Genomic DNA, 25856 nt, shown 5'->3' on the forward strand with positions numbered 1-25856 from the left:
AGCCCACCCCAAGTAATATATCCCTGTATGAAACAGTTACAATCTCAGCCATACACCTTTCAACCAATATACACCTTTCAACCAAGAGGGGAAGAAAATTTTAAATGTCTGTCCTGCCATGGCACATGCTCACAAGGCTTCAGCTCACAAGCAGGACATGAGTACAACAGTGCTCACTTCACTTGTGATTCCCAGCAACTGGTATGCATACTCCCTCTGAGTGTGGAAGTAAAACATGATACTCACATGTACAAAAATCAAAAAGAGAAGTGACAGTTCAAAAACTCAGCACCGCAACCTGTATGAAGACACACTTCTGAATCCTACTTATTCCTCCTATATTACATACCTGTCATCTCGTTGATAGCGTTCTTTGTCAAATCTTTCCCGTTCGTGTTCTCCAGAAATACGGTCCCTGTATGGCTCTCTCTCTCGCCTGAAGTCTCTGTGATCAATATTGACATTATTTTGCCGCTCAAAATAAGCATCTCTTTCCTTGAGATATCGATCCCGTTGGCCTGGGTGTTCTGGAAAATGAAGTCAAAATAATTTTAAGAGTTATTCTACAGGATCACAGAATGAGGTAGAAGCATCAAGTAGCAGATTTCTTGGGCTGAACTACAGTGGTGCCCCGCAAGACAAATGCCTCGCAAGACGAAAAACTCGCTAGACGAAAGAGTTTTCCGTCTTTTGAGGTGCTTCGCAAGACGATTTTCCCTATGGGCTTGCTTCGCATGACGAAACATCTTGCGAGTTCTTGCGAGTTTTTTCCCTCCCCCCCCCTTTTCCTAAGCTGCTAAGCCGCTAATAGCGCTAAGCCGCTAATAGCCGTGCTTCGCAAGACGAAGAGACTCGCGGAACGGATTAATTTCGTCTTGCGAGGCACCACTGTACTTGACTACAGTAAGGGATTGCATGTTTGAATGCTCCTTCATTTTAAACACGCCATTCAAGACAAAACACAAACAACAAGGAGAAGGCTATTCTAAATCTCTCTTCCCCAACGTGCTAGTTTTCTACTTACAGGGAGCTTTTTATATGAGGGAGCATTCCACCCTACCTTCAGTCTGGTACAGTCTTGAATTCTACCACCTCAGTCTACATCAGCCATCCTCAACCTGGTGCCCCAACAACCATGGCCAATAGGAATTATAGATGAAAACATCTGGAGCGCATCAGGTTGGGAATGGGGATGGCTGTTGTTCTTCATAGGATCTAGAACAACTCTTTTGACTATTTACAAGAATTCAAGACATGGTGAAAGCCATATTGCTTTAAAAAGGAGGTGGAATGCGTGTATGTTTTAACAAGGAACCTACCAAATATCAAACTGATGCCTGCCTTCTACTTCAAAGAGACATCTCAGAGACACCAAAGTACACCCACCTTTTGAAAAGGGCTGCCTCTCATGAGGAGCTTCTGGACGCAGAGTTATACGCTCCCCATAAGGAATTTGTCCGCCTTTACTACTGGTTATATCTGTCAAATACAAATTAGCAATAATAAAATTAAGAGATATTGCCCCAGATACCATCTTTGAATAAATGCATTCAGACCATCACCAGCAGCTTGAAAATCTTGAAGGCTGGGGAAGAAGATTTACCATCCCTGCCCTCCCCAGCATTTCCCTTTGGCTTTTGTCAATCTCTGCAGGACGAATGATTATGGTAGTCAGCTGCAAGCCATATAGCCTGGTGAGGAGACCCCTCCCAATCTGAACTGCATTTACTGAAGGCCCTTGGAGTGCAGTAAGACTAGATCCAAAAACTGGGATTTTATTGTCAGTTAACTTTTGTTTTGTTCTGTTCTGTAATGTTTTTAAGTCCAGCTTATTTCTTTTGCAGTACTGAATTTATTCTGTTTGCTGAATTGTTGGTTTTTGTCCTATTTGAATGTACCAATATGGATCACTTCCGGAGGCGGCGCGAACGGCAATGGCGGTCCTCTTCCTTCTGTGAAGAGGAAGCTCCGTGGGAAACGGGTCGTCCGCTACGGCGAAGCGGAGACCCACGTCGGAAACCCACAGGCAGCAAAAGCCTGTGGTCTCGGGACCCGGCGGGCGCCAGAAGCAACCCCTGAAACGTTGAAGGAACCCCGTAAGGGGCTCCGGAGCGGGGAGGGGGTAGCGGCGCTGTGGGTCGTTTCGCAAGCTACGGAGTGAAGCCGCGCTGCTGCTGCCGGTGAGCGCTGACCTCTTTTCCTGAAACTTCTGATTTGGAAAAGCAACAATCCGTGAGTAAAGAGGACTTTACAAAATTTGAGACTAAAAATTATTGAATTTGGCTGAAAGCGGAGCGACGTAAAACAGGAAGTCCGTCTTCCGCTGTCACTGAACTTCAAAGCAAAGAGCTGGAGGAGTGGAGGCAAAGAAAGAATTTTTAACCTAATCGATCTGAGCAACCGCTGAACTTTCTTGTAAGCAAAATAAGGACTTTAAGCACTTGATTTTATGTTCCTTACTTGCATCGTGATACCTTTCTTCTATCGGAAATATAATTTGAGTAAGAAACCCAGGTTCTGGAGCTGCCTGAGTAACTGAGCTGTCAGTCTGCAGATTTGGTTACTTTGAATTAAAAATTGCAGCAATCTGAGGGAGTTTGGACTTGCTACTTTGAAGCATCATTTGAAATACCAGTTTGCACTGTTTGAAACAATGTGGCTGTTAATACTAACTCTGCTTAAAACCTGCTATTGAAGGTTCCGGGACTTTAAACTTGATTTTAGCAATTTTACCAGAATTGATCTCTTCCCTAAAGACATTTTATGCTCCCCCTAGAGGATTCGGGATTTACAGCAGTGACATTATTTTACTTTCCTTTCCCGGCCTCCTGTTTGACTGTTACCATCTGGGCTGTTGTTTTCTCATGGGAACAACTCAGCTTGACCTTGACTTTTAGATAACTCTGGAATGAGTGGCGCAAGAAAAAAGGGACCAAAAACTAGACAAACAACTTTAACAACTTTAACCGCAGCCTCTCAGGCACGCAGATCATCTGTACCTACTCTGCCTTCAGAAGAAGCTGCTTCTCGGCCACAAGCAGGGGAGGGAGAAACTGAGCAATTACAACTGGAAGATATGGCCTCAGGAGCAACTGCTTCTATTTTAGAGAAAATCTACGAAAAACTGGAAACTTTGGACAAGAGAGTAGAATCTCTGGATAAGAAAGCTGATGAGCAAACAGCTAAAATTGATCAAAACACAGAATGTTTAAATAGATTAACTGGACAAGTATCACAGAACGTACAAGCAATTGGAGAACTGACGGAGGCCACGGCAGAAAATCGGAAATTGGCTGAGGATACTAGCCAAAGACTGGGAAATTTGGAACAAGAGGTAAGACCACTCAGCAAACAAGTAGGTGAACACCAGACCTACCTTTCCATGATAGAACTGCGGAACCGGGAGAGTAACCTTAGGATAAGGTCGATACCAGAAGCGGAAGAAGGCAACTTAGCTGAGTTCCTGACTAAAGAGTTTTCCAAGTTTTGGAATTTAGAGGAAAAGGACTTTAAAATCGTATCAGCCTTCAGGCTTGGAAGACTTGTAAAGAAAGAGAAGCCCAGAGACTGTTTGATAACATTGAGATCAAAGGAGGAAAGGGATAAGATTTTGGGCCTACACTACGGAAAGTCACTGGACATTTTGGATAGAAGAATTGAAATTTACAAGGACATCCCTAAACAACTGTTGGATCTTAGATCTGACTATCTTGAACTGGTCAAATTGTTGAGGAGCAATTCAATTATCTTCAGGTGGGAATTTCCCCAAGGAGTATCTTTCACTTTTAGAGGGAAGAAGGTTAAAATCAGAACATTGGAAGACAGAGATAAATTTTTGACCGCATACGGAGAGGACCTTCAAAAGGGAATTGAACTACCCTCTGGGCCTGGAGCACCAGCGGTACCTGCATCCTTGGAACCTGAAGATCCAGTGAACAAGACACCACCCCCAGGAAAATAATCAGACTAATTCAGGGTGTCTCTGCAACTCTTGAGTTGGAATATAAATGGCTGTAACATCCCGGAAAAAAGGAGGAAAATTTTTCACATATTAAAAAAGGAACAATTGGATATCATTTGCCTACAAGAAACACATGTGACTAGGCTCCACAGAAAAGTGTTAATAAACAAAAGACTTGGCCAGGAATTTATATCTTCGGACAGAGTAAAGAAGAGAGGCGTGGTGATATATGCAAAAGAGAGCCTGTCACCCAAATTCTTATTTAAAGATGAACATGGAAGAATTTTAGCAATTGAGATACAACATCAAGGAGAGAAGATTTTGTTATTAGGAATCTATGCACCAAATGAAGGGAAATCGGAATTTTACAAGAAGTTGCATGAGACAATGCTGGATTATCTGGACTATGACAACATCATTATGATGGGAGATATGAACGGGGTCGTATCAACTAACATGGATAAGTCACAAAGCCAAAATGTTACAAAGGACGGCAGACTACCAAAGACTTTTTTTGAAATGACAGACAATATGGACTTAATTGACATTTGGAGAACGAAGAACCCCTTGGGAAGAGAGGGAACATTCTTCTCTGAAGCCCAGCTGACTTGGACAAGAATCGACCAAATATGGATAACTAGAGGTCTGGCACCCAAGGTCAGAAAGGTGGAAATCTGCCCAAAGACCTGCTCCGACCATAATGCAACGAAGATGGACATGACACTACTACCAACCGGCTCCTTTAGATGGAAGATGAATGACAATTTGTTTAGAGATCAGGAGATTGTTGAGAAGGCCCAAAAAGCCTTGAAGGACTATTTTGAGATAAACATGAACAATACGGTGGAAAAAAGAACTATCTGGGACGCAAGTAAGGCTGTAATGAGGGGGTTCTTGATACAACAGAATGCTGTAAAGGAAAGGATACAAAATGAGAGGAAAGACAAGATATTGGAGAAAATTAAAGAATTGGAGAAGAAGTTAAGATCAAATCCGAAGTCACAGCCGACCCTGAGAGAAATCAAACTTCATCAAGCACAATATTCTAAATTGATAAACCAGGAAATAGAGTGGAAGATTAAATTAATGAAACAAAAAACTTTTGAATTGGCAAATAAATGTGGGAAACTGCTAGCTTGGCAGTTGAAGAGGAGACAAAAACTAAATACAGTCACAAATTTAGAAATTGAAGGAAGAAATATTCAGAACCCTGTGGAGATCAAAAAGTGCTTCCAGAGATATTTCAAAAGATTATATACTCAAGGGCCGCAAGATGAGGTTGAGATTAAACAATTTTTGGAAAAAAATGGACTAACAAAATTGTCACAAGAAAATAGATCAATCCTGAATTGCAAAATAACACGACAAGAGATTGAACAAGCCATTCAGAACATGCAATTGGGCAAATCCCCAGGGCCAGATGGGCTGACCTCCAAGTACTACAAGACATTAAAAGACTATCTGATACAACCACTGATGGAGGTCAGCAATGAAATTATGGAGGGGAAGAAGGCGCCGGAATCGTGGAAAGAAGCTTTTATCACATTGATACCAAAATCGGAAGCTGAAAAGACACAACTTAAGAACTATCGTCCCATCTCCCTTTTAAATGTGGATTACAAAATATTTGCAGACGTTTTGGCAAGTAGATTCAAAAAAGTATTAAATGAAGTAATTCATAAAGACCAGGCAGGCTTTCTCCCAGGTAGACACCTGTTTGCTAACACAAGGAATATCATTGACATTTTGGAACTTTTGCAAACAGACATAAATACAAAAGCAGTGTTAATTTTTATAGATGCGGAGAAGGCCTTTGACAATATCTCTTGGAAATTTATGAAGGGAAATTTAAAAGAAATGGGAGTGGGACGGGGTTTTGAGAATGGGATTGATGCAATAAATTCAGAACAAAAAGCTAAATTGATAGTTAACAATGTGGTTACAGAAGAGTTTAAAATTGAAAAAGGAACACGACAAGGCTGCCCCATTTCCCCTCTGCTATTTATTTCGGTTCTGGAGGTGCTCTTGAATATGATCAGAGGGGACCAGTTGGTGGAAGGAATCCAGGTCGGAGCGAAACAATACAAACTTAAAGCTTTTGCAGATGACCTAGTCTTGACCCTGCAGGAGCCAGAATCTAGTACGAAAAGAGTGTTACAATTGATTCAAGACTTTGGTCGGGTGGCGGGATTTAAATTAAACAAACAGAAAACTAAGGTGCTGGGGAAAAATTTGACAGATACAGAGTCAGAACGGTTTCAGAGAGAGACAGAACTAACTGTGGTTAAAAAAGTAAAGTACCTAGGGGTAAACATAACAGCAAAAAATCTGAGTCTTTTTAAGGATAACTATGAAAAATGTTGGTCTGAAATTAAAAGAGACTTAGACAGTTGGACAAAATTGAAACTTTCTTTGTTAGGCCAAATTGCTGCTATTAAGATGAATGTATTGCCAAAAATGTTGTTTTTGTTTCAAACACTACAGATTATGGACAAGACGGAGTGCTTCCGGAAGTGGCAGAGAGACATCTCTAAGTTTGTCTGGCAGGGCAAAAAGCCCAGAATTAAGTTTAAGATATTAACTGATGCGAAAGAAAGAGGGGGCTTTGCCCTGCCAGACCTAAGGTTGTACTATGAGGCCGCAGCTTTCTGCTGGCTAAAAGACTGGCTACTTCTTGAAGACACTGATGTATTGGATCTGGAAGGTTTTAACAATGCTTTTGGTTGGCATGCATACTTATGGTATGACAAGGTTAAGATCAATAAGGCCTTTAAGAATCATATTGTCAGAAAAGCAGTGTTTAATGTCTGGACAAAATATAAAGACTTATTGGAAAATAAAACTCCAAGGTGGCTTTCACCGCTGGAAGCTAAGGCCCGAAAAAGACCCAATATGGAGGCCAAATGGCCAAAATATTGGGAAATACTAGAAAAAGATGGCAACAATTGGAAATTGCAGAGTTTGGAGAAAATGAAGGATAAAGTGCGAGACTGGTTACACTACGCTCAGATTAAAGAAGTTTTTAAAAATGACAAAAAGTTAGGGTTCCAGGTGGAGAAATCGAAGTTGGAAACAGAACTGTTAGAGCCTAAGACTAAGGTACTCTCAAGAATGTATAACTTGCTGTTAAAATGGAATATACAAGATGAAATGGTTAAATCGGCTATGATAAAGTGGGCACAGGACATTGGGCACAACATTATGTTTGAGGACTGGGAAAGGTTGTGGACCATTGGGTTGAACTTCACTGCATGTAATGCTTTGAAGGAAAATGTAATGAAAATGATATATAGATGGTACATGACCCCAGTTAAACTTGCCAAAATATACCATTTGTCTGATAATAAATGTTGGAAATGTAAAGAAAATGAAGGAACATTCTTTCACCTCTGGTGGACTTGCCCTAGAGTGAAGGCTTTCTGGGAAATGATATATAATGAGCTGAAAAAGGTATTTAAGTATACCTTCACTAAGAAACCAGAGGCCTTCCTTTTGGGTATTGTCGGCCAGAAGGTGTTAAGGAAGGACTGAACATTTTTTATGTATGCAACAACAGCAGCAAGGATACTTATCGCTAAGCACTGGAAAACACAAGATCTACCCACACTGGAAGAGTGGCAGATGCAGCTGATAGACTATATGGAACTAGCCGAGATGACCGGTAGAATCCGAGACCTGGGAGAAGAGAAAGTTGAAGAAGACTGGAAGAAATTTAAGATTTATTTAAAAAAGCATTGTAATTTGGTTGAATGTTAAGAAGGATGCTAGATCATAAATAATTGAGCACCACTAAACTAGATGGAATTAGGATGATAAGTGAGATTGAGGAAAAAACATAAACCTTTGGGAGAAATATTAGATTATATTTTAAATGAATGGGATACAAGAATGTAAACAAGATGATAAATTGCGGGTAAGAATTGACAATGATGCAAGTGGGAGCGGGAGACGTGAGGGAGTCCAATGAAGCTAAGAAAATATGTTATGATATATGTTTCATTGTTTTTTATTTCTGCATTTATGTTTAAAATTTTTAATAAATATATATATATATATAAAAAAAATGAATGTACCAATATGTTTTGAATACCACTTCTCTCCATCCTGCCCCATTAATGTTTTGTATTCTGAAAATAAGTGGATGCCTCTTATAATTTGGTTTGGGTGGGCACAACTTGGTGTAGAAAGGCAACCAAAATAAATTAAGCCAAACTAAATCAGCCAACCAATAAGTGTCATTTCTTCAACAAAGACATTGGCTCGGAGGACAATAACAGGAAACAGCTGCTTTTTTATTTTAAAGAAGAGCTGTATAAATTGCTTAGTCATCAAACAGCATTTGCCACAATGTGGTACTGTGCATTACTTACAAAGCTTTAATTAAATTAAAAACAGGCATTCCCCAGCTAAAGCTCTCATGAGAAAAACACCACGGGGAGAAAAACTAGCAATGCTGTAATTTATTGATGGATAATTGTTTTGTTTCCAAAAAACAAAATAACAGATGCCAATAAGGAACCTTAAGTAGAAACACACACAAAAAATCACAAAACTGGTTTTGATTAGTCGGTCCCCCACTTCATCAAATCTTGTCTGCAAGGAGGAACTGGGGTGTTTTGATATAGCAGCAACCTGGCACAACAGCAGATGTTTCAACATAACAAAAGCTTTAAAAAAGCAGAACTGCCTCCCTCAATCATTCCAATGTCAAACCAGTCCAGTATTCTGTTTCTACACTGTTCATATTTTTATAAACCTCCACCATGTTATCTTTTCTCTAAACATTTTAGCCTGAAATGTTTTAGCTGTTCCTTACACGGAAGATGCTATTAGGTTTTGTGAACCTTTCAGACACGCGATCAGTTTATGAATACCTAGGTAACAACCAATGTTACCAATATCTTCTCCTTTACATCAGATTCTTGCAGTAAAATGGCAAGTTCTGACTGAACAATGGCAGTTATAGAGGCTGCAAATTGGCAGTTTATTATTTATCTGCATAAGGCCCAAAGTATTATTTGTTATTTCTATTGATTAGCCATCTCATAACACAAATACTCTAGATCATATTCTGTATAGGAAGGAATAAAACAAGAGCCCTTTCTCATTCTAGTTCATAGACAGGCTAGACAATTTAAGGATCAGGGAATCAGACATAACATCAAATTTCCCTATTAAATTATCAATGTAAAGATGCCCCAAAGGACCCATTTTTAATGCACAGAATGCAGACCAGCACACTCCTCTGATGAGAATGATATTGGCTATTTTTTTTTTATGCTACAGGCATAATCATTCTGTTAATTAGCATTATTAAGATAAACAGTATTCACCTTGCCCATGGCCGTGTCCATGCCCGTAGTCAACAGTCTGATGAATAATTGGTGGCTTGGAAAGTTGTGCTATACCCGACCCAAAGGAAGATGCGACTGTTGATGAAGGTAATGAAAGATCTGATGCAGGTAAGTCATTCTCGGATTTTAACCCTTTATCTTCACTGCTATCCCAAAGTCCCTGGAAAGAATCCTCATCCCAACGTTCTTGGCTCATGGCAGGTGATGATTTGACCATAGCAGCTGGACCTTGAGAGGCTGCTGCAGTTGAAATGGGAACTGGAGTACTGGGCTGTGTTGGTGGACCAGGCATTTTTACCGATGGGAGGGGGCCCTTTGTCGCTGGGACAGATGGCTTTGCAAGTGCAGCGCCTGGCTTGGCTGTTGGGACAGCTTTCCGAAACATGACGGGTGGCTTTACTATTACAGCTGGCGCAGGCTTAATAGATTGCTCCTCTATTGGTATCTCAGCGTGCATTTCAGAAGAGGCCTAAATAAAAGGATATTTTAAAATAAAAGGTACATGAAATTAATAGCAATTTAAAAAATGTTGTCAGATACTGTCATAGCAAATGTGTACTTTGATACTTAAAACAGGCCTTTTGGGGTACAACATAGATAAAAGGGTACAAAGAAAAGGCTAATTCTTTTTTTTTTTAAGGTGGTTACATGGAATTTACAATATTGAGACTTATCATAAGGGATTTGTATACAACTTGTGTCTGTTGCTGCCTTATCAATCTCAGTTGACCAATGCGCCTTCTCATCTAAAGTTCTTTTGTGGCCAGGTCAAGTTTTGTAAATCACCCAAATGTGGAGCAGCCATAGTAGAGGAAACAAAATATGACAAAACACAGCTACAGATAAAGTTGCGGCTACCTGGTGGTGATTTGTTATAAATATTATATAAGTGTTTTTTTGCTTGCCATGAAGCAGTGGTAAGTCATTACTTCCTCCACATGGTTGTGTCTTTGAGATTTCTCTAAGTAGAGAAATCTACAAATGTTCAATCTAGCCCTCAGTTAATGTGCTTTTTCTTAGCTACATCTGACAGGCACCCAGTAACGCCCATCCTTTTTTTTTATAATCTCAGGGATCAGCTGCTCTAGCATGCTCTATGTGGGGCCACCCCCTTTAATGCAGCGGAAAACTTGCCACCAGTAGAAACGAAGTGGTCCAGCCGAATTCAAAATGATGGTGATTTCCTAAAGTCCTTTATAGTCCAAATCCAGTACATCTTTGGGAGACCCTGCTCCTAGACTCTCCCTTGTCTCCTGAAATTTGCAGGAAAGGTGCACTGGAATCACAGTGAGAGTTACGAGGATGAAGATCTGATTTCTTCATAATGATGCCCCATTTTCAAGAAAGACCTGCTGCAGAACCACTGCTGTCTCCGACCAGGGATACAGAGCATAGCCATAATGACTGGTAACTAGTCCGGAGGGGTGGGGAAGCAAGCTCAAGCATAAGTTCTTAAAAGCTTCCATTTAAAAACCATTTAAAAACAATATTTTCCATAGCAAGACTTAATTTACCTGAAAGTTATCCTTCCTAGCTCTAGGAATTTCCTGTGGTGGCAGTTCAGGAACAAATTCATTCATCTTCTTCATATGTTCTTTCTGTTCTCTGTAGTCAAAAAATCATATTATTTATCTTAAATGTTCTTTTAAAAACCACAAAAAGTATATGCATTAAACAAGATTTTAAGAACCACCAGGTTTACTTATGTTCATTTGTGGCACCAACACTGTGGAACGCCCTCTCTAAGGAGGCCTGCCAGGCTGAGAAGCTAGTGAATTTTAAGCAACAAACTAAAAATTCGCTACTTTGTAAAACATTTAGACTAGTATTTCCAAAACTTTACACCCCAATCCACCTAAGCACTTGGAAATTGCTGAGCATCTTGCTGGACCACATAATTATTGTTCTGCCTATTATCACAATTGTAATGCACTGTGAAAGATTATGTATGCTTCTAAATTGGGTTCTTATTGTTTCTTTTGTTTCTTATATAATATTTTATTGTACTACAACTTGAATTTTATGGAACTGATCTACCCTTAAATATTTTTCATCTCGTTTTGCTTGGCAGTTTGCAATTTTAGGATTTTGGCAGGTTTTTTCTGCTTCAGTTGATTATTTTTAGCGCATTTTGATTTGTTACTCTATTGTTTTAATATAGTACTGTTAGCCACTTTAGGCTGTCATTTGGCAAGCAGGAAACACAAATGTTTCCAACAAAATGTGCTACTTTCCTCAGTGCCAAAAATGAACATTTGATCCTTCACAGAGAGCATTTAGCTCCCAAGGTACATTTCTTTTTCACACCAGCTCAAATCTCATTGCAATTTGTGAGGATATCATTTTGGTGTTAAGAGAGAGAATTCAAGCCTTTGTGATCAGAATTCTCACATATTCCAAAAGGACTTTCCTGCAGTTCAGTAAATGGTGAAACACACCACTGTTGACAACAGGAACTAGCAAGAGAGATTTTTCTACATATCAGTGGAAGCTGCATTGTACCGACTGGCAGCAGCTCTTCAGGGTTTCCCAGCCCTGCCCAGAGATGCCAGGGACTGAACCTGGGACCTCTGCATGCTCTAGCACTTGTTCCTGTCTCAGAGTTATAAATGTCACAATTACATGAACTGCTTAGTAAGCTTTGAATTTGTTTCATTGTGCTTCCCTAGAATTTCCTCCAACATTTCAGTTTAACCACACACATTTCTCTACTGAAAAAACCTTTCAGTATGTAAAATTAACATTTCTTAGATTTGTTCGATAAATATAAATAAAATAAAATAAATTAACTCTTAAAAAAAGAAAAAAAAAGAAAATCTAGATTTGATGTATCCATGGAGTGCAGTGTAATAGGACTGTCTGGCAACTTTACACAAGAGTAACTTAAAACCAAGCACAAAAATATGAAGTGCCCTCCTTTAAGGCAATATTAGTGTGAGTGGACTTTGTACTGCTTCATGTGAACTGATAGACAATGCTGGGCCTTTTGTTTTCACTGGCTCCCTTTTCTGAATTTCTTAAAAATACTGCAGGTCTGCATGAACAAGGTTCTCCTGCCTGAATATTTACTATTCAGTTTTAAGGATAAGCTTGATCACTGGGACGCGGGTGGCGCTGTGGGCTAAAGCCTCAGTGCCTAGGACTTGCCGATCAAAAGGTCGGCGGTTCGAATCCCCGCGGTGGGGTGCGCTCCCGTCGCTCGGTCCCAGCGCCTGCCAACCTAGCAGTTCGAAAGCACCCTCGGGTGCAAGTAGATAAATAGGAACCGCTTACCAGCGGGAAGGTAAACGGCGTTCCGTGTGCTGTGCTGGCTCGCCAGATGCAGCTTGTCACGCTGGCCACGTGACCCGGAAGTGTCTCCGGACAGCGCTGGCTCCTGGCCTATAGAGTGAGATGAGTGCACAACCCTAGAGTCTGGCAAGACTGGCCCATACGGGCAGGGGTACCTTTACATTTACCTTTATGATCACTGCCAGCTATATTATCTGACTTTTTTCTAGCATAGGTATGCTATGCGCAGAACTGTTCTTGATTCCATGGGAGGTTCTTCAACATTAAAAACACACCTATTTTAACTTCATTAGTTTAAGACTGATAAAAAGTGCTGTTTAAAGCATAGTTATCTCAATGACCCTTGACTTATTAAACTTGCATACCCTTCCATCATCTAAGCTGACCAAAATGTTCAAAGCTATTTACCACCTAATTATATGCATTTTTGCAATTTGCAAGAGGGAATGCAAGGCGGAGGGGAGATGAAAAAGCAACGTTTTTGCAAAGCAAAATAAACATGAACAGCAGCCAACTCACCGTAGCATTTTTAGCTCTTGGGCAGCCTTCAGGATTATTTCATGTTGCCTTTGACTAAGGACCATTACACCTCCCAACGAGGGTTCAGAGGCTAAATTTGGCTCGTCTCCCAGCAATTCAGACGAGCGTGGTGGCAGAGGTGGTGGATCCAGACGATCATCTAAACGTGGGAATCTGTCAATTTCATCTGAATGCCACCTATCTGAAAATCTTTCCCTTTCCCAATCACCCCTGTCGGGTGGGAAATCAGATGGTTCCCTCCATGTGTCATGTCTCTCTGGATACTCTCGAATTCTGAGCTCCCCCCGGTCTCTGGAATCTCTGTCGTAGAAATCCCTCTCTCTCTCCTCCAGCCATCGCTCTTCACGGTACCTGTCTAAAGGAGGAAGTGGAGGAAGGGGTGGCAAAGGTGGGAGAGGAGGTATGTCCAGATCCCTAAGCGTATCTCTGTCGCCCAGTGGTCTAAGGTAATCTCTGTCCCAGTCTCTTTCTGAATCACGATCATACATATCCAAGGGTCTTCGGACCCTGTCCAGATCTCTGTCTAGCTCTCTCTCTCTCCCCAATGGCCTTTCCCAGTCATCCCAATATGGTTCTCGCCTATCAAGATCAGCAGATATTGGAGGTAAAGGAGGTAGAGGGGGAAGAGGTGAAAGAGGTGGCAATGGATGACGGTGTGCTGACAAGTCATCTCTCTCATATGGATCAAGAGGATCATCATGGTATCGCTGGTCGCGCTCAACCCAGTATCTGTCTCTTTCCCAATCCTCCAATCGTCTGCGCTCTAGAGGAGGAATATCTTGGTATTCAAATGAGCGCTCCTCTTCCATGCCTGCCTCTCCGTAAGACCATGGAGGCCTGGGTGGTTCTTCACGAAATGGAGGCAAATTATCCATACCACCTCCAAGGCCTGTGTCACGTCTGTGCATATCCCTCTCCCGGCTACTAGGTCGCCGTCCTGGTCCCCTTTCACGGTTACTAGCCAGCCGGTCCAGTCCCCTTTCCTGACTACTGGGTTGCCTGCCTAAGCCCTTTTCCCGGCTATCTGCATGGCCTCTCTCTCTGCTGCCCATCTGGGGAGCTGGTTCCCTGTCTCTAGCTGGTAACCCTCTGTCTTGGCTTCTCGTTTGCCTTTCCAATGCCCCTTCCTGGTTGCTCGACTGTCCACCCACCCCAGATTCCCAACTGCCCAACTGCCCCTCTGGCATCCTGTTGTGGGGTCCTGGCCCACTGTTTACATCTCTGCCACCTATATCTCTGGTCAGACCTCTACCTCTGTTTGGTACTCCCCTTCCTCTGGCATCATCAAATCGGCCTCGGCCCCTACCTCTATTGTTTTCCATTCTACCCTGACCCCTGCCCCGGCCTGCTGGCCCTTTGGCCTGGTTATCTCCCAGCTTGATTTGTCCCCTCTCCCGGCTTTCCAGTTTAGATGGCTCCTTGCTCTGATTATTTTCAGAAGAAGTCAGTTTGTTTTCTGCAGAATTCAACTCTTTATTTCCCATCGGCGCTGGTAGTAACATTTTCTTTCCCCCTGGAACAGTGGAACCTGGTGTCTGATGGAGAACACCCGAAGTAAGAGGTTTTTTTGATTCTTCTGTTTGCAGTTCAGTCTCTGCAGAGCTTGGTTTCTTTGTTTCTGATAATGTTTCTCTGCCCTCTTTTCTGGATGAATTTTGCTGTGCTTTAGACATGACTGTACCTGGCTGAACAGAACCAGTAACCTTTGTATCTGGTCTGGGTTTAGATTTATTTGTCTGATTATTGCTCATATCAGTAAAAGATTCCTTTTGCTCTGTCTGATGGTTCTGTTGTCCCAAAGGAGGCTTAGGCCCCCGCCACCGTGGTCCACTTGCTTGGGAAGCCTGCATTTGTGAAGTGCCTGAGGGAGTATAAAATGCTGCTGCTGGGCCCCGGGGGATTGTCCCCTGTTTGCCTGAAGATCCATCGACAAGCTGATTTTGAAATCTTGGCCTTGGACCATCGAAACGTTGCCCTTGAAAATGAGGTCCTTGCTGTCTTGCAGGTTCAAATTTATTGAAGTCTCTTCCTCGAGGTGCATCAAATCTGTGTATTTAGAAACGAGACATTTTATTCAAGTAATAGATTTTGTGAGACTTTTTTATATAAAACAACTCCATAAATCCTCTTGGAAACAGCTGCCAAATTAAAATCTCATTAAGTAATAACGATACACAAAATTCACCAAAATATTAATTTGCTGCATGCAAACGGAGCATGACAGAAACAAGTATTGGATTCACCCATATCTATGCTCATCTTCTCCATCTCTTCCTCAGATAGAAAGGAATGTCTGACTCAAGGGTTAGACTCAAGAACCATCTTATTTGGTTCATGGGGTGAAAGATGTAGACACATGCAGTATTCTACTGAGTCAGGTGTCTTCATCCTTTGGGAAAAGCAGATAGAGGTTGAGGCACAGGTATGTGTGAGCCTGGGATTTACTGTCCTTTTAGGTGTAAGAAGTAGTGTCTGACCAAGTTCTGGGCTCCAGAAAGCCTGGAAGTCTCACACTTCAGAAAACATAATTTAAAAGCATTTATTAAATTATAAACTGAAGATGACAACTGAGATTACACTAGTGTTACAAACAATAACAATTTGCAATACAATATCTTCCTCTTATCTCTGTTTTGTGTGTGCAAATAAGACACCTGCAGAACAATCACTTTTGCTGCTTACAGGTGGGCACTGAAGATGATTTTACTTAGGAAGACTTTTGCTTTGTTAGGTAGCTGCTAGTTGTTGGTTTTTTGTTTTTTTTAAAAACTATATATAAACTGTTGCTAATTTTGTGTAAAGTGGGATATTACTAAATAGAGCAGCAGGAATAAAAGCACAAACTCTGCTTTTGGTTTGTTTTTTGTGAGACCAGAATTATACATTTGGCAGCAGACCTGAGTGCCCTGTGAACAGCAGCAGTTGAGTGACTGGGAGAGGGGGCTTAACTCTGGCCCCAATTCCCTTTTCACTGACAACCTCCCTCATGCTTTTCCCCAAGATGCATTTGAAGCATCATGGAGGAAAGTAATTGCCATACTGGGATGTGCATGGATTTACTCCTTCCTTCACCCTGCAGCCCACACCTGAGTACACTCTGCATGTAAGTTTTATTTTTAATTCTCCATTTCCCCTGAGTATATGGATGCCTCCATCTTGTTTGTGAGTGAAGCTGTTTTGACTACAAAGCTTCTGGCACTTAACCTCATTAGCATTATGAGGACTGGTACTACAGGCTCCCACAGATTTGGTTCAAGCATTGCCCCTCACCAAGAGAATTATCAAGTAAAGAACAGACAATTCTATTGGTTTCTAAGGACACTCATGGTGGCTAAATTCCTAATGCTTCAATATTGGAAGGAGGAGTCCACCTGCCACCCCTGTGCACCGTAATCATGGATAGAGGACATGACAACAGGCAGCATATGAGAAGGTGACCTTCTGCAAACATAAGGAAGATGGGGAAGCCTCCTACTAAAGGTCTATTTACTTGAATATCTGGTCACTGGGTTTGTTCTGGACCACCAGCTGCTCCCCCTTTCCCTTTGGAACATTCAATTAAAAAGCTACTAACAACACACAAAACGAAAAAAAGAGAAGACCTGGCTTTGGATATTTCAAGAAATACTCTGGAAGAACGTATGAGGTTAAAATATGGTAAAGCATAAGATTAAAATAGGCCAGGGATACCATTGGGCGGGCAACAACCACTAAATGAGCACAGTCACATGAAATACCATGTCCTACTGGCAAAGCACACAGGATTACATGACAATATTTAAGATTGTTTCTACTGTACTATCATCCAAAACAGCATTGCCATACAAAAATGAGACAGAAAGAAAACCTACCTTGACACCCTTGGACCTTCATGGTGCTGTCCCCTGGCAGAATCAGGAAACCCAGCTGACCTCCCTGGTCTGCTCTGATAGGTAGTAGTGGTGCTGGTGGTGGATGCAGATGAGAAGGACACTGTAGAGTGAGGTTTTACTTCAGCAGAAGTTAGTTCTGATGAAACAGGACCAAATGGCATTGCCTGTTTGCCCAGAGGCGCATAAGAACTGCCTTGGTCTGAAGTGCTAGCAGATGATGTCACATCTGAGTGGTAATTCTGGGTGGCAGATGTATCAGTAGTTTTAAAAGAAAAGGAAGCAGGGGTGGGAAGAAGAGGTGGCCTGGTTGCATCCATTGTAGCGTGGGTCATGGCAGGAGAAACCGTAGCCTTAAATGAAAAGGAAGAAGCAGAAGGGGTGGGAAGCAGGCCTGGCCTGACAATATCCACGGGTGTATCATTACCTTTAAAAGGAAAAGCAGGGGTAGGAAGCAGAGGTGGCCTGGTTGCCTCCATGTTCTGGGAAGTGGCAGGAGACTCAGTTACTTTAAATGAAAAAGAAGCAGCGGTAGGGGTAGGAAGCAGACCTTGCTTGGCCATCTCCGTAGTCTGGGGAGTGGGAAGTGACTCTTTAAATGAGTAAGAGGCAGGAGAAGGAAATGGAGGTGGCCTGGTTGTCTCTGAGGCCTGTGAGGTGGTAGAAGACTCAGTTACTTTAAATGAAAAAGAAGCTGCGGAAGGAGTAGAAAGTAGACCTGGCCTGGGCATTTCTGTACTTTGGGTAGTGGGAAGTGACTCAGTAACTTGAAAAGAACCAGGAGTAGGGTACAAATTTGGCCTCGGTGTTTCAGTGCTCTGGGTGTTCTGAGGACCAGATTCTTTTGAAATAGGCATATCAGACTTTTGTGGGCCAGAAGAGAATCCAGTGGAAGGTGGAGGCAGCGCAGCTGAGGGCAAAGTAGGCTGCCCAACAGACATACCACTTTGTACTGTTTGAGAATATGCAGAAAATGCAGGCGGCAAAGTTACACTCCCAGTATACTGACTGCTCATGTTCCGAAGTGACTTCACTTTCTCCTGAAGGTGGGTGTAAGTGACTTTCATCTGTCCCTGCCACATTTTCCACTGTTTCTCACACTCATGAAGTTGGTCTTTGTGAGGGTAGGCCTGAATTTGATCCTGCCACTGCTGAAATTCACGTTCCCACTCCTTGTAAAGTGGCTGGAACTGTTTGTTCTGTGTTTCATAATGCTGTAGCTGCGTATCCACTGACATTGTCTGCCAGAAAGAAAAAGTAGTAAGGAACACCCTTTAAGTTAGTTCAATGTACTTACAATGCTTTAGACACAAACATATCTTAATTGTCGCATAGCAAAGCACAGGTCTGTACACTGAACACTGTTCATGCTTTCTAACAGCTTCCATGAAATTGTTGTGCTTTAAAGGTGAAGTCATAGATTTGGGCCTTTGAACTTTATTTTTCTTTAATATCACAGATTCACCCCCTACCAAACTAAAATGATTCTACACTCTGACTCTAAATATATTGCATGATTAAACCTACTGAAAAAATGGAAATTCTTTCTACATAGTCTATTTAGATTAGTGAACATATTTTTTAGTTTTCTTCTCACAAGGAAGATGCTTCAATATACAGTATTACTTTTCTTCTTCTCGGTTCAATTTCTTGCCTACTCTTCATTGATTCACTATTACAGGGCAGGTTACAGCATAAAACAAGACTGAAATGTTAGCTTCTTGTCTGCTTTTTCAGAAGTTAACATGTAATCAATGAGCAAAGGTCCACATCAGAGTTGGGGAACTTTATTCTCTGATGGTTCAGATCTGTATCTGCCTCACGGGTCAAAATTTGGCAGTTTGCCCATCAGTCATAATGATGTCAAGGTGATGATGCTCTTTGAAGGCGCACCCCCAGAGCAGCTCCAAAGACGCTTGCTCCAGCATCACAAATGAGTTTGCATTGAAAGCCCTGCTTAAATGGAGATCCCTCCCTCCACTTCAGCAGGGGCTTCAGTGCAAGTCCTAGAGCAAGGCACAATCTAACCACTCACTGGTAGATCAGGATCGGCTGATGGGTGATTGAAGCATGCCTTGCTCAAAGCAAAAGAATAATCGGGAGCTCACTTTACTCTTCCAGTTGTTCATTTGGAGCCACCTTGGTAACTGCTCCACACCTGAGGTGACATACAATGTGGTGGGACGGAAGGCTGTGCTTTACCAAGAACAGCTTGCTGGGCCAAACTGGGACCTCTAACAGGCCAAAGCTGACCTGTGGACCACCATGAAGAGTCATGAAACTCTGTTAGCACCATTAAATTGTATTAAGTATCTCACTCAAGTGGGAAAAATATGGATCAAATCATATTACTTTAATGACTCACTGGCAAGTGCGACAACTGTATGATCTGTTGGTAGCGCTGTAGAATTTGTTGCAACTGTGCATGCTGTTGCATTATTCTCTGATACTGGAAACCCACTCGCTGCTGTGGATGCTGTTGCCATTGTGTGGCTGCCGCCTGTAGCTGCTGTAATCTCAAACTTTCCTCAGGATCCTCTGGTGGTTCAATGCTCAACTGGAGGAATAAGCAAATGTCAAATAATAGAAAACTTGTTCAATCATACAGCACATCAGTTATACAGCTCTAATCATAGTCAGTACTGGGGAAAGTAGTTGTAAATGCCAAAAAGCAAGCAAATACAGAGGGTTTTGTCCCATCCTCCCCTTCTTCAACAAGTTAAATAGTCCAGGCACAGCATAATGTAAGTGCATGCCTACGGTAGAAAGTATATCTGACCACAGGTCAGAGCAGGATTATCCCAGTTCCTCCTTTTCAAATACAGATTTTTATTTTTATTTTTAGTGAGAATCTCCTACCAAAAAACAAAACAAAAACAAACAAAACAAAACAAAACAAAAAACACACAACACTACTTCCCAAGAGCACTACTTTTGGTTGCCAGAACACATAAAAACTAAACAGGTATTTTACAACTATCAGAATTTATTGCACTATCATATCTCTAGATATGATAGTGAAATAAATTCTGATAGTTGCCCTATTCCATGATCTGTTGTGCAAGATACTGGGCGATATACAACTAAGGACTCAGCTATACAGTTACAAATAAAACGTTTTAAGTGTGTTTCAAGTGCAATATACAATGTGACACTATATGGCGATGGTGAGCCTTATGGAAAATTCAATGTATTTTTTAAAACACTTTTTTTAAAAAAGAATTTTCAGAACAGTTTTTATATGTGTATAGATTCTACCTAAGTCATATTCAGAGTAGACCCACTGAAATACCGTATTTTTCGCCCCATAGGACGCACCTAGTTTTTTTTTTTTTTGGGGGGGGGGGGAAATCAAGGAAAAAATTTTTATTCCCCCCCCCCCAGGTTTGCACAGCCATCCCCAAGCTAGAAGAGGGAGACGAAACGCTCCGTCTCCCTCTTCTGCCTTCAGGGACAGCCTCTCTAGCCTCCGTGGGGCAGCGGCTTGCCCTGCTGTCCCCGGAGCTTGTTGGGCTGGCGATGGGGAGAAGCAAGCTTGCCTCTCCCCACCTCCAGCCTCCAGACCAGGATGGGGAATAGCGGGATGGCGGCGCTCCGCCTCCCCACTCTCCCCCGAGCTTGTGGGGCTGGCGATGGGGAGAAGCAAGCTTGCTTCTCCCCACCCCCAGCCTCCAAACTGTCGGAAATCAAGCCTTTATCGGGAGAAACTGGCAACTCTCCCAGGCACCCGGCTTGGTCTCCTGTTGACCTCCCTGGCTGCATTCCCCAGCAGGATCCAGGCTAGGTCACGATAGGCGATTCTCCCCAAATGTGGGAAGAACACCCCCCCTCCCTCCTGCTCCCCCGGCAGGGAAAAGGAGATAGACAGAAACGTATTTACATGCTTTTATTTCTGTCTTTGCAGCATTACAGAAAACATGACTGCTCTCTCCAAACTCCAGCAGTCGAGTGACAAAAACTTCCTGTACTTCCTGTACAAGAGCAAGAGAAAGAGCTCAAATTACACTCTGAGCTAATTCCGGTGCATTGCCCTGTGAACTGACTGTCCCTCTGTTTCCCACGGAACAGTCCCAACATTCCATCATGTGATGTTTTCAAGCTAGCAGTTTGCAGCTGCATTGCTTCTATATCGTAACACAAACTAGGTCGGGGGAATAGCAGGGTGGTGGTGCTCCACCTCCCCGCTGTCCCCCAAGCTTGTGGGACTGGCGATGGGGAGAAGCAAGCTTGCTTCTCCCCACCCCCAGCCTCCAAACTAGGTTGGGGGAATAGCGGGGTGGCGGCGCTCTGCCTCCCCGCTGTCCCCCGAGCTTGTGGGGCCAGCCTCCAAACCAGGTTGGGGAATAGCGGGATGTCGGCGCTTTGCCTCCCCGTTGTCCCCCGAGCTTGTGGGGCTGCCCAATATCTGCACCAATTGGGATGCAGGCTGCTATCCACAAGCCTAGAGAGGCCACGGGGCTCCCCAGGCTTGCAGATAGCTTCCTGAAGCCTGGAGAGCGAGAGGGGTCCGTACGCACCGACCCCTCTCGCTCTCCAGGCTTCAGCGAAAGCCTGCATTCGCCCCATAGGACGCACACACATTTCCCCTTCATTTTTGGAGGGGAAAAAGTGCGTCCTATAGGGCGAAAATTACGGTAAGTAAATTAGTTACTTAAGTCTACTGATTGCAAACCATAAATCCTCACTCACAGAAGAGTGGCCTCCACAAGACACCAGGGCATCACATATAACCCAGAATAATTGTAATTAGATTACAATGGTAAATAGCTGAAACATAACTCTGTCCAATAAATCTATGCATAGCATATTGACAAAACTTTAATTGTTTAGCTTAAATAAGGACTTATTGCCAGATACAAACTTAGGTAAGTACAAGCTGCTGGTAATCTGAGATATTAAGACACATCCACAATGCTTTTATATTTGTTGGAAACCACCCAAAGTGGCTGGGGGCAACCTAGTCAGAAGGGTGGGTTACACATTTTTTTTAAAAAAATTATTATTATCTAGGTTGTGCTCACAGTAAAAGTTACTACACAGAAGCAGAACCAGTAAGGTCCAGATCTTTTACTGTTGCAGACTGAGCAAACAGAAAAATAACTTCCAGTTTGCAGGCTTTTCATATACAGATACAGTGTGTCCCTGTTGCTCTAATTCCATGGCTTCAACTGCAATAGTAACATCAACACAAAACTAGCTAGCATACGTTAATCACATCAATATAGCTAGAGTTCCAAGGCCATTACTACAGCAACTGGCTCATTTGACCTTACACCTCACACATCAGGTGATTTATGCCCATGATGGAAATTCCTTCCTTCCTATGCCCAGCTACTCCAACACAAACCTATACCAGTTAGCATAAGAATCTCATGCACTGCAAGGACTCACTTAACTCAGACATCCTCAGTTAAACTAATAGGTGGTAGGCAAATTCTGATTCCAAGGAAGACGGCAAAAATCTTGACTGAATAATCTTAACACCGTATGGACACCAACAGTTGGCTCCAAACTAAGGTTGTAATCCTATACACATTTGCCTAGAAATAAGACCCACTGAAAACTAGCTAATAAGCAGATCTGTTTAGCTTTATGCTGTTAAGTTTGTTGAACTTTAGTTAAAGTGCAGTCCCATTGATTTTCGTGTAATCAAAGTATTATCTAAGTACAGCTAAATTAGTCTGGACCCCTGACTATTAAGTCCAGTCACAGACGACTCTGGGGTTGTGGCGCTCATCTCGCTTTACAGGCCAAGGAAGCTGGCGTTTGTCCGCAGACAGTTTTTCTGGGTCATGTGGCCAGCATGACTAAGCCGCTTCTGGTGCAATGAAACACCGAAACCAGAGCAGCGGAAACGCAGTTTGCCTTCCCGCTGTAGTGGTACCTATTTATCTACTTGAACTTTTTGGCATGCTTTCGAACTGCTAGGTTGACAGGAGCTGGGACTGAGCAACGGGAGCTCACCCCATCACGGGGATTTGAACCGCTGACCTTCTGGTCGGCAAGCCCAAGAGGCTCAGTGGTTTAGACCACAGCGCCACCCGCGTCCTGCCTTGGGGCTATAAAATGAGATAAAAGTGCTCCAAAAAAAGAACAAACAGATGCTGGACCAAGACTTTAGGATTACTGGGGATATTTAATTCTTCCAGAGTAGTCAAATTATCACTTTAGAACCATACTACTTTTAATGTGGCTGATGAACTAATTAATTGGTGATGTGCCCAGGAATTTATTTGCCTAACACTTGCCCTTGTAAGTAGTACATCATTTTAAGTCTTAGCAATTAAATCCAATCACCAGAAATAACAAGTCACTCTTGTCAGAAACTGTAGGAGAAATCCTACATACACTGAATGCTTCAAACCAAGAGAAGAGATGTATTGTATCTGCGTATTATTTTATGGTATTTTATGCTTTATTGTATTTGCACATTATGTTGTATACTTCCTTCCTATTTTAAAATAAAAAATACAGAAATATAACTGGCCTATCACAACATATGAAATCCATAGGATGGTCAGAATAGAATGTAAAGGAGGTGTTAGTGCTTTGTGTGTCAGTGGGATACAGAATCCAAAATTGAGAAATAGAAAAACAAACTTATGGGTAGAGAACAGCACACCAAAAGAGTAAGTAAAATATAAGGAACACACTTAATATTAAACCATAGTTTAAAATGAACTATGGTTTAGCACAATGTGTATGCTGTTTAAAAGTCCACACCACAGCTCCCCAGCTCACAGCTTTATTGCACCAGGGAGGAAACAAACCAGAAGCTGGCTTTGCATTATATATAAACCTACTCTCATGGTTTGTTTATCTCCAGACAAATTATGAGTGCTGGTTCACATGCCAGTCTCTGCTTTGTTTCGCCCTTGGCACACCGGTCAAAAGTGGGGGATCAGCATAGTGAGGACTTCTGAGCAGCATGTGACAGAATTTATTTTTAACATTACATGCAAACTGGGCTAATATCACTCCCCTATCCCAAACTTCGATGGTGATCTTTAAATGCAAAAGGTACTTAGGTAGGCAATTGAAACAGAAGATGAAATAATAGTGGGTTACTTCAACCACCCCTAAACTGGCTGGGTAACAGGTCATGGCAGAGTCAAAATTTCTAGATAGAAAGAGTTTGGATCCTAATTGCCTGGGACTGGCAACACTGATCAAATCTCTGTCAAACTCAACATTCAAAAGATCAGAAAACTGCCAACAAACTCAACACAGTCATACTTAATTTAAAACAAAAAGATCTGCAAAAACAAAGAGGATTCCTATTAAACTGAAGAGAGAACAAACTCTGGCAAACTGAATGCAAATCAACAATAAAACAAGCAAAAATCAACAACCTGAGAGACACACTGAAGTTATTAAAATAAATATTAAACAAAACTAAGACTCACAACAGAATGTTACAATGTGGACTGCTCAGTCTCTAAACTGTTCCCTCCTCCTTCAGGGACACTCCATTCTTCCCCTTTTCAGATACAGTGGTGCCCCGCAAGACGAATGCCTCGCAAGACGAAAAACTCGCTAGACGAAAGTGTTTTCCATCTTTTGAGGTGCTTCGCAAGACGAATTTCCCTATGGGCTTGCTTCGCAAGATGAAACGTCTTGTGAGTTCTTGCCCTTTCCCCCCCTTTTTCTAAGCCGCTAATAGCCGCTAAGCCGCTAATAGCCGTGCTTCGCAAGACGAAGAGACTCGCGGAACGAATTAATTTCATCTTACGAGGCACCACTGTATTTGTTTAAACCTAACAGATGCCTCTCAACATTCTGCAATCACTGAACATGCTCAGTCTTCACTGGGCTGTTTTTGGGAAAGTTCCCACCCATCTATGCTCTTTTTCCTAAAGTTTTTTTCTACCTCTGCAATCTTTGGATACCTTTGAACATGAAAATACCTCCATCTTAGTTTGCAGCTGTCCCATTTTGATTACAATCCTCTCAACACTCACCAACTGAGATTGTGATATGATCAGAACACACTCTACAGAGAAAACCAACTAGTGGAGGTAGCAGAAACATTTAAGATGATAAAGGTGTAAAAAGAATACTGAAGGACTATAGCAAAACTGCAAAAATTATTATTTCTATCGGTCAAAATTGTTGGTCAGTTAATTAAATATGTAATAGTATTAAAGTCAACCTTCTTATCTAAAATGCATTTTGATATAAAGAGGGCATCCAGATAGTTACAGACCTGCCAGCCCAATTTCAGTTCCATATAAAATGAAAGAAAGCATTAAGAATTGTCAAACATAAGAACAAGAAGTCTTACTAAAAGAGGATAAGTATTGCTTCAACAAAGGGAAATATTAACTTTCTACATTTCTTTTGAGGATACATATTGTTGTTGTTTAGTCGTTTAGTCGTGTCCGACTCTTCGTGACCCCATGGACCAGAGAACGCCAGGATACATATTACAGATGACCAAAAGGTTTTTGGCTAAGTCATTTGGTCAATGTATAAGTGGAGAGACTCTTACAGATTAGGATAAAAAATAAGGAAGATGAGGACGTAGTGATAAAATGGGCAGGAAGGGACATGGGAAGTTGCTTTATACCAAGTCAGAACACTGGTCTATCTACCTCAGTACTGTCTACACTGAATGACAGTAACCCCTTCAAGCAGGAGTGTTTCTCAGTCCTATCTAAAGACTGAAAATGCAACCACTTGCTAGCAAAACATGTGCTCTACTACGGAGTCACCATTTATACAACAGAGGGACAATGGATCCCACAGAGATCTTTATAGGGGCTTGCTGGGTTATATTATTAATAATTCATCTGCAATAGGATTGAACAATGTGGCAGTTACGTCTGTGGATGGCACCTA

General features: G+C 42.0%; 1 protein-coding gene across 4 annotated transcripts in view; it reads right to left on the minus strand.

The window, feature by feature from the left end:
• Nucleotides 1-25856, minus strand: part of YLPM1 (YLP motif containing 1) — a 59778-nt gene that overhangs the window by 26937 nt on the left and 6985 nt on the right. For all 4 annotated transcript variants that reach the window (XM_079971748.1, XM_079971750.1, XM_079971747.1 and 1 more), the window contains 7 exons: nucleotides 19381-19572; nucleotides 16998-18256; nucleotides 13126-15192; nucleotides 10830-10920; nucleotides 9295-9784; nucleotides 1387-1479; nucleotides 350-527 (listed from right to left, as the gene is read on the minus strand). In XM_079971748.1, coding sequence (XP_079827874.1) covers nucleotides 350-527; nucleotides 1387-1479; nucleotides 9295-9784; nucleotides 10830-10920; nucleotides 13126-15192; nucleotides 16998-18256; nucleotides 19381-19572 — 4370 coding nt within the window. The remainder of the gene's footprint in view (nucleotides 1-349; nucleotides 528-1386; nucleotides 1480-9294; nucleotides 9785-10829; nucleotides 10921-13125; nucleotides 15193-16997; nucleotides 18257-19380; nucleotides 19573-25856) is intronic.

Source organism: Podarcis cretensis (genome assembly GCF_951804945.1).
Source record: "Podarcis cretensis genome assembly, chromosome: 1".
Lineage (NCBI taxonomy): Eukaryota > Metazoa > Chordata > Lepidosauria > Squamata > Lacertidae > Podarcis > Podarcis cretensis.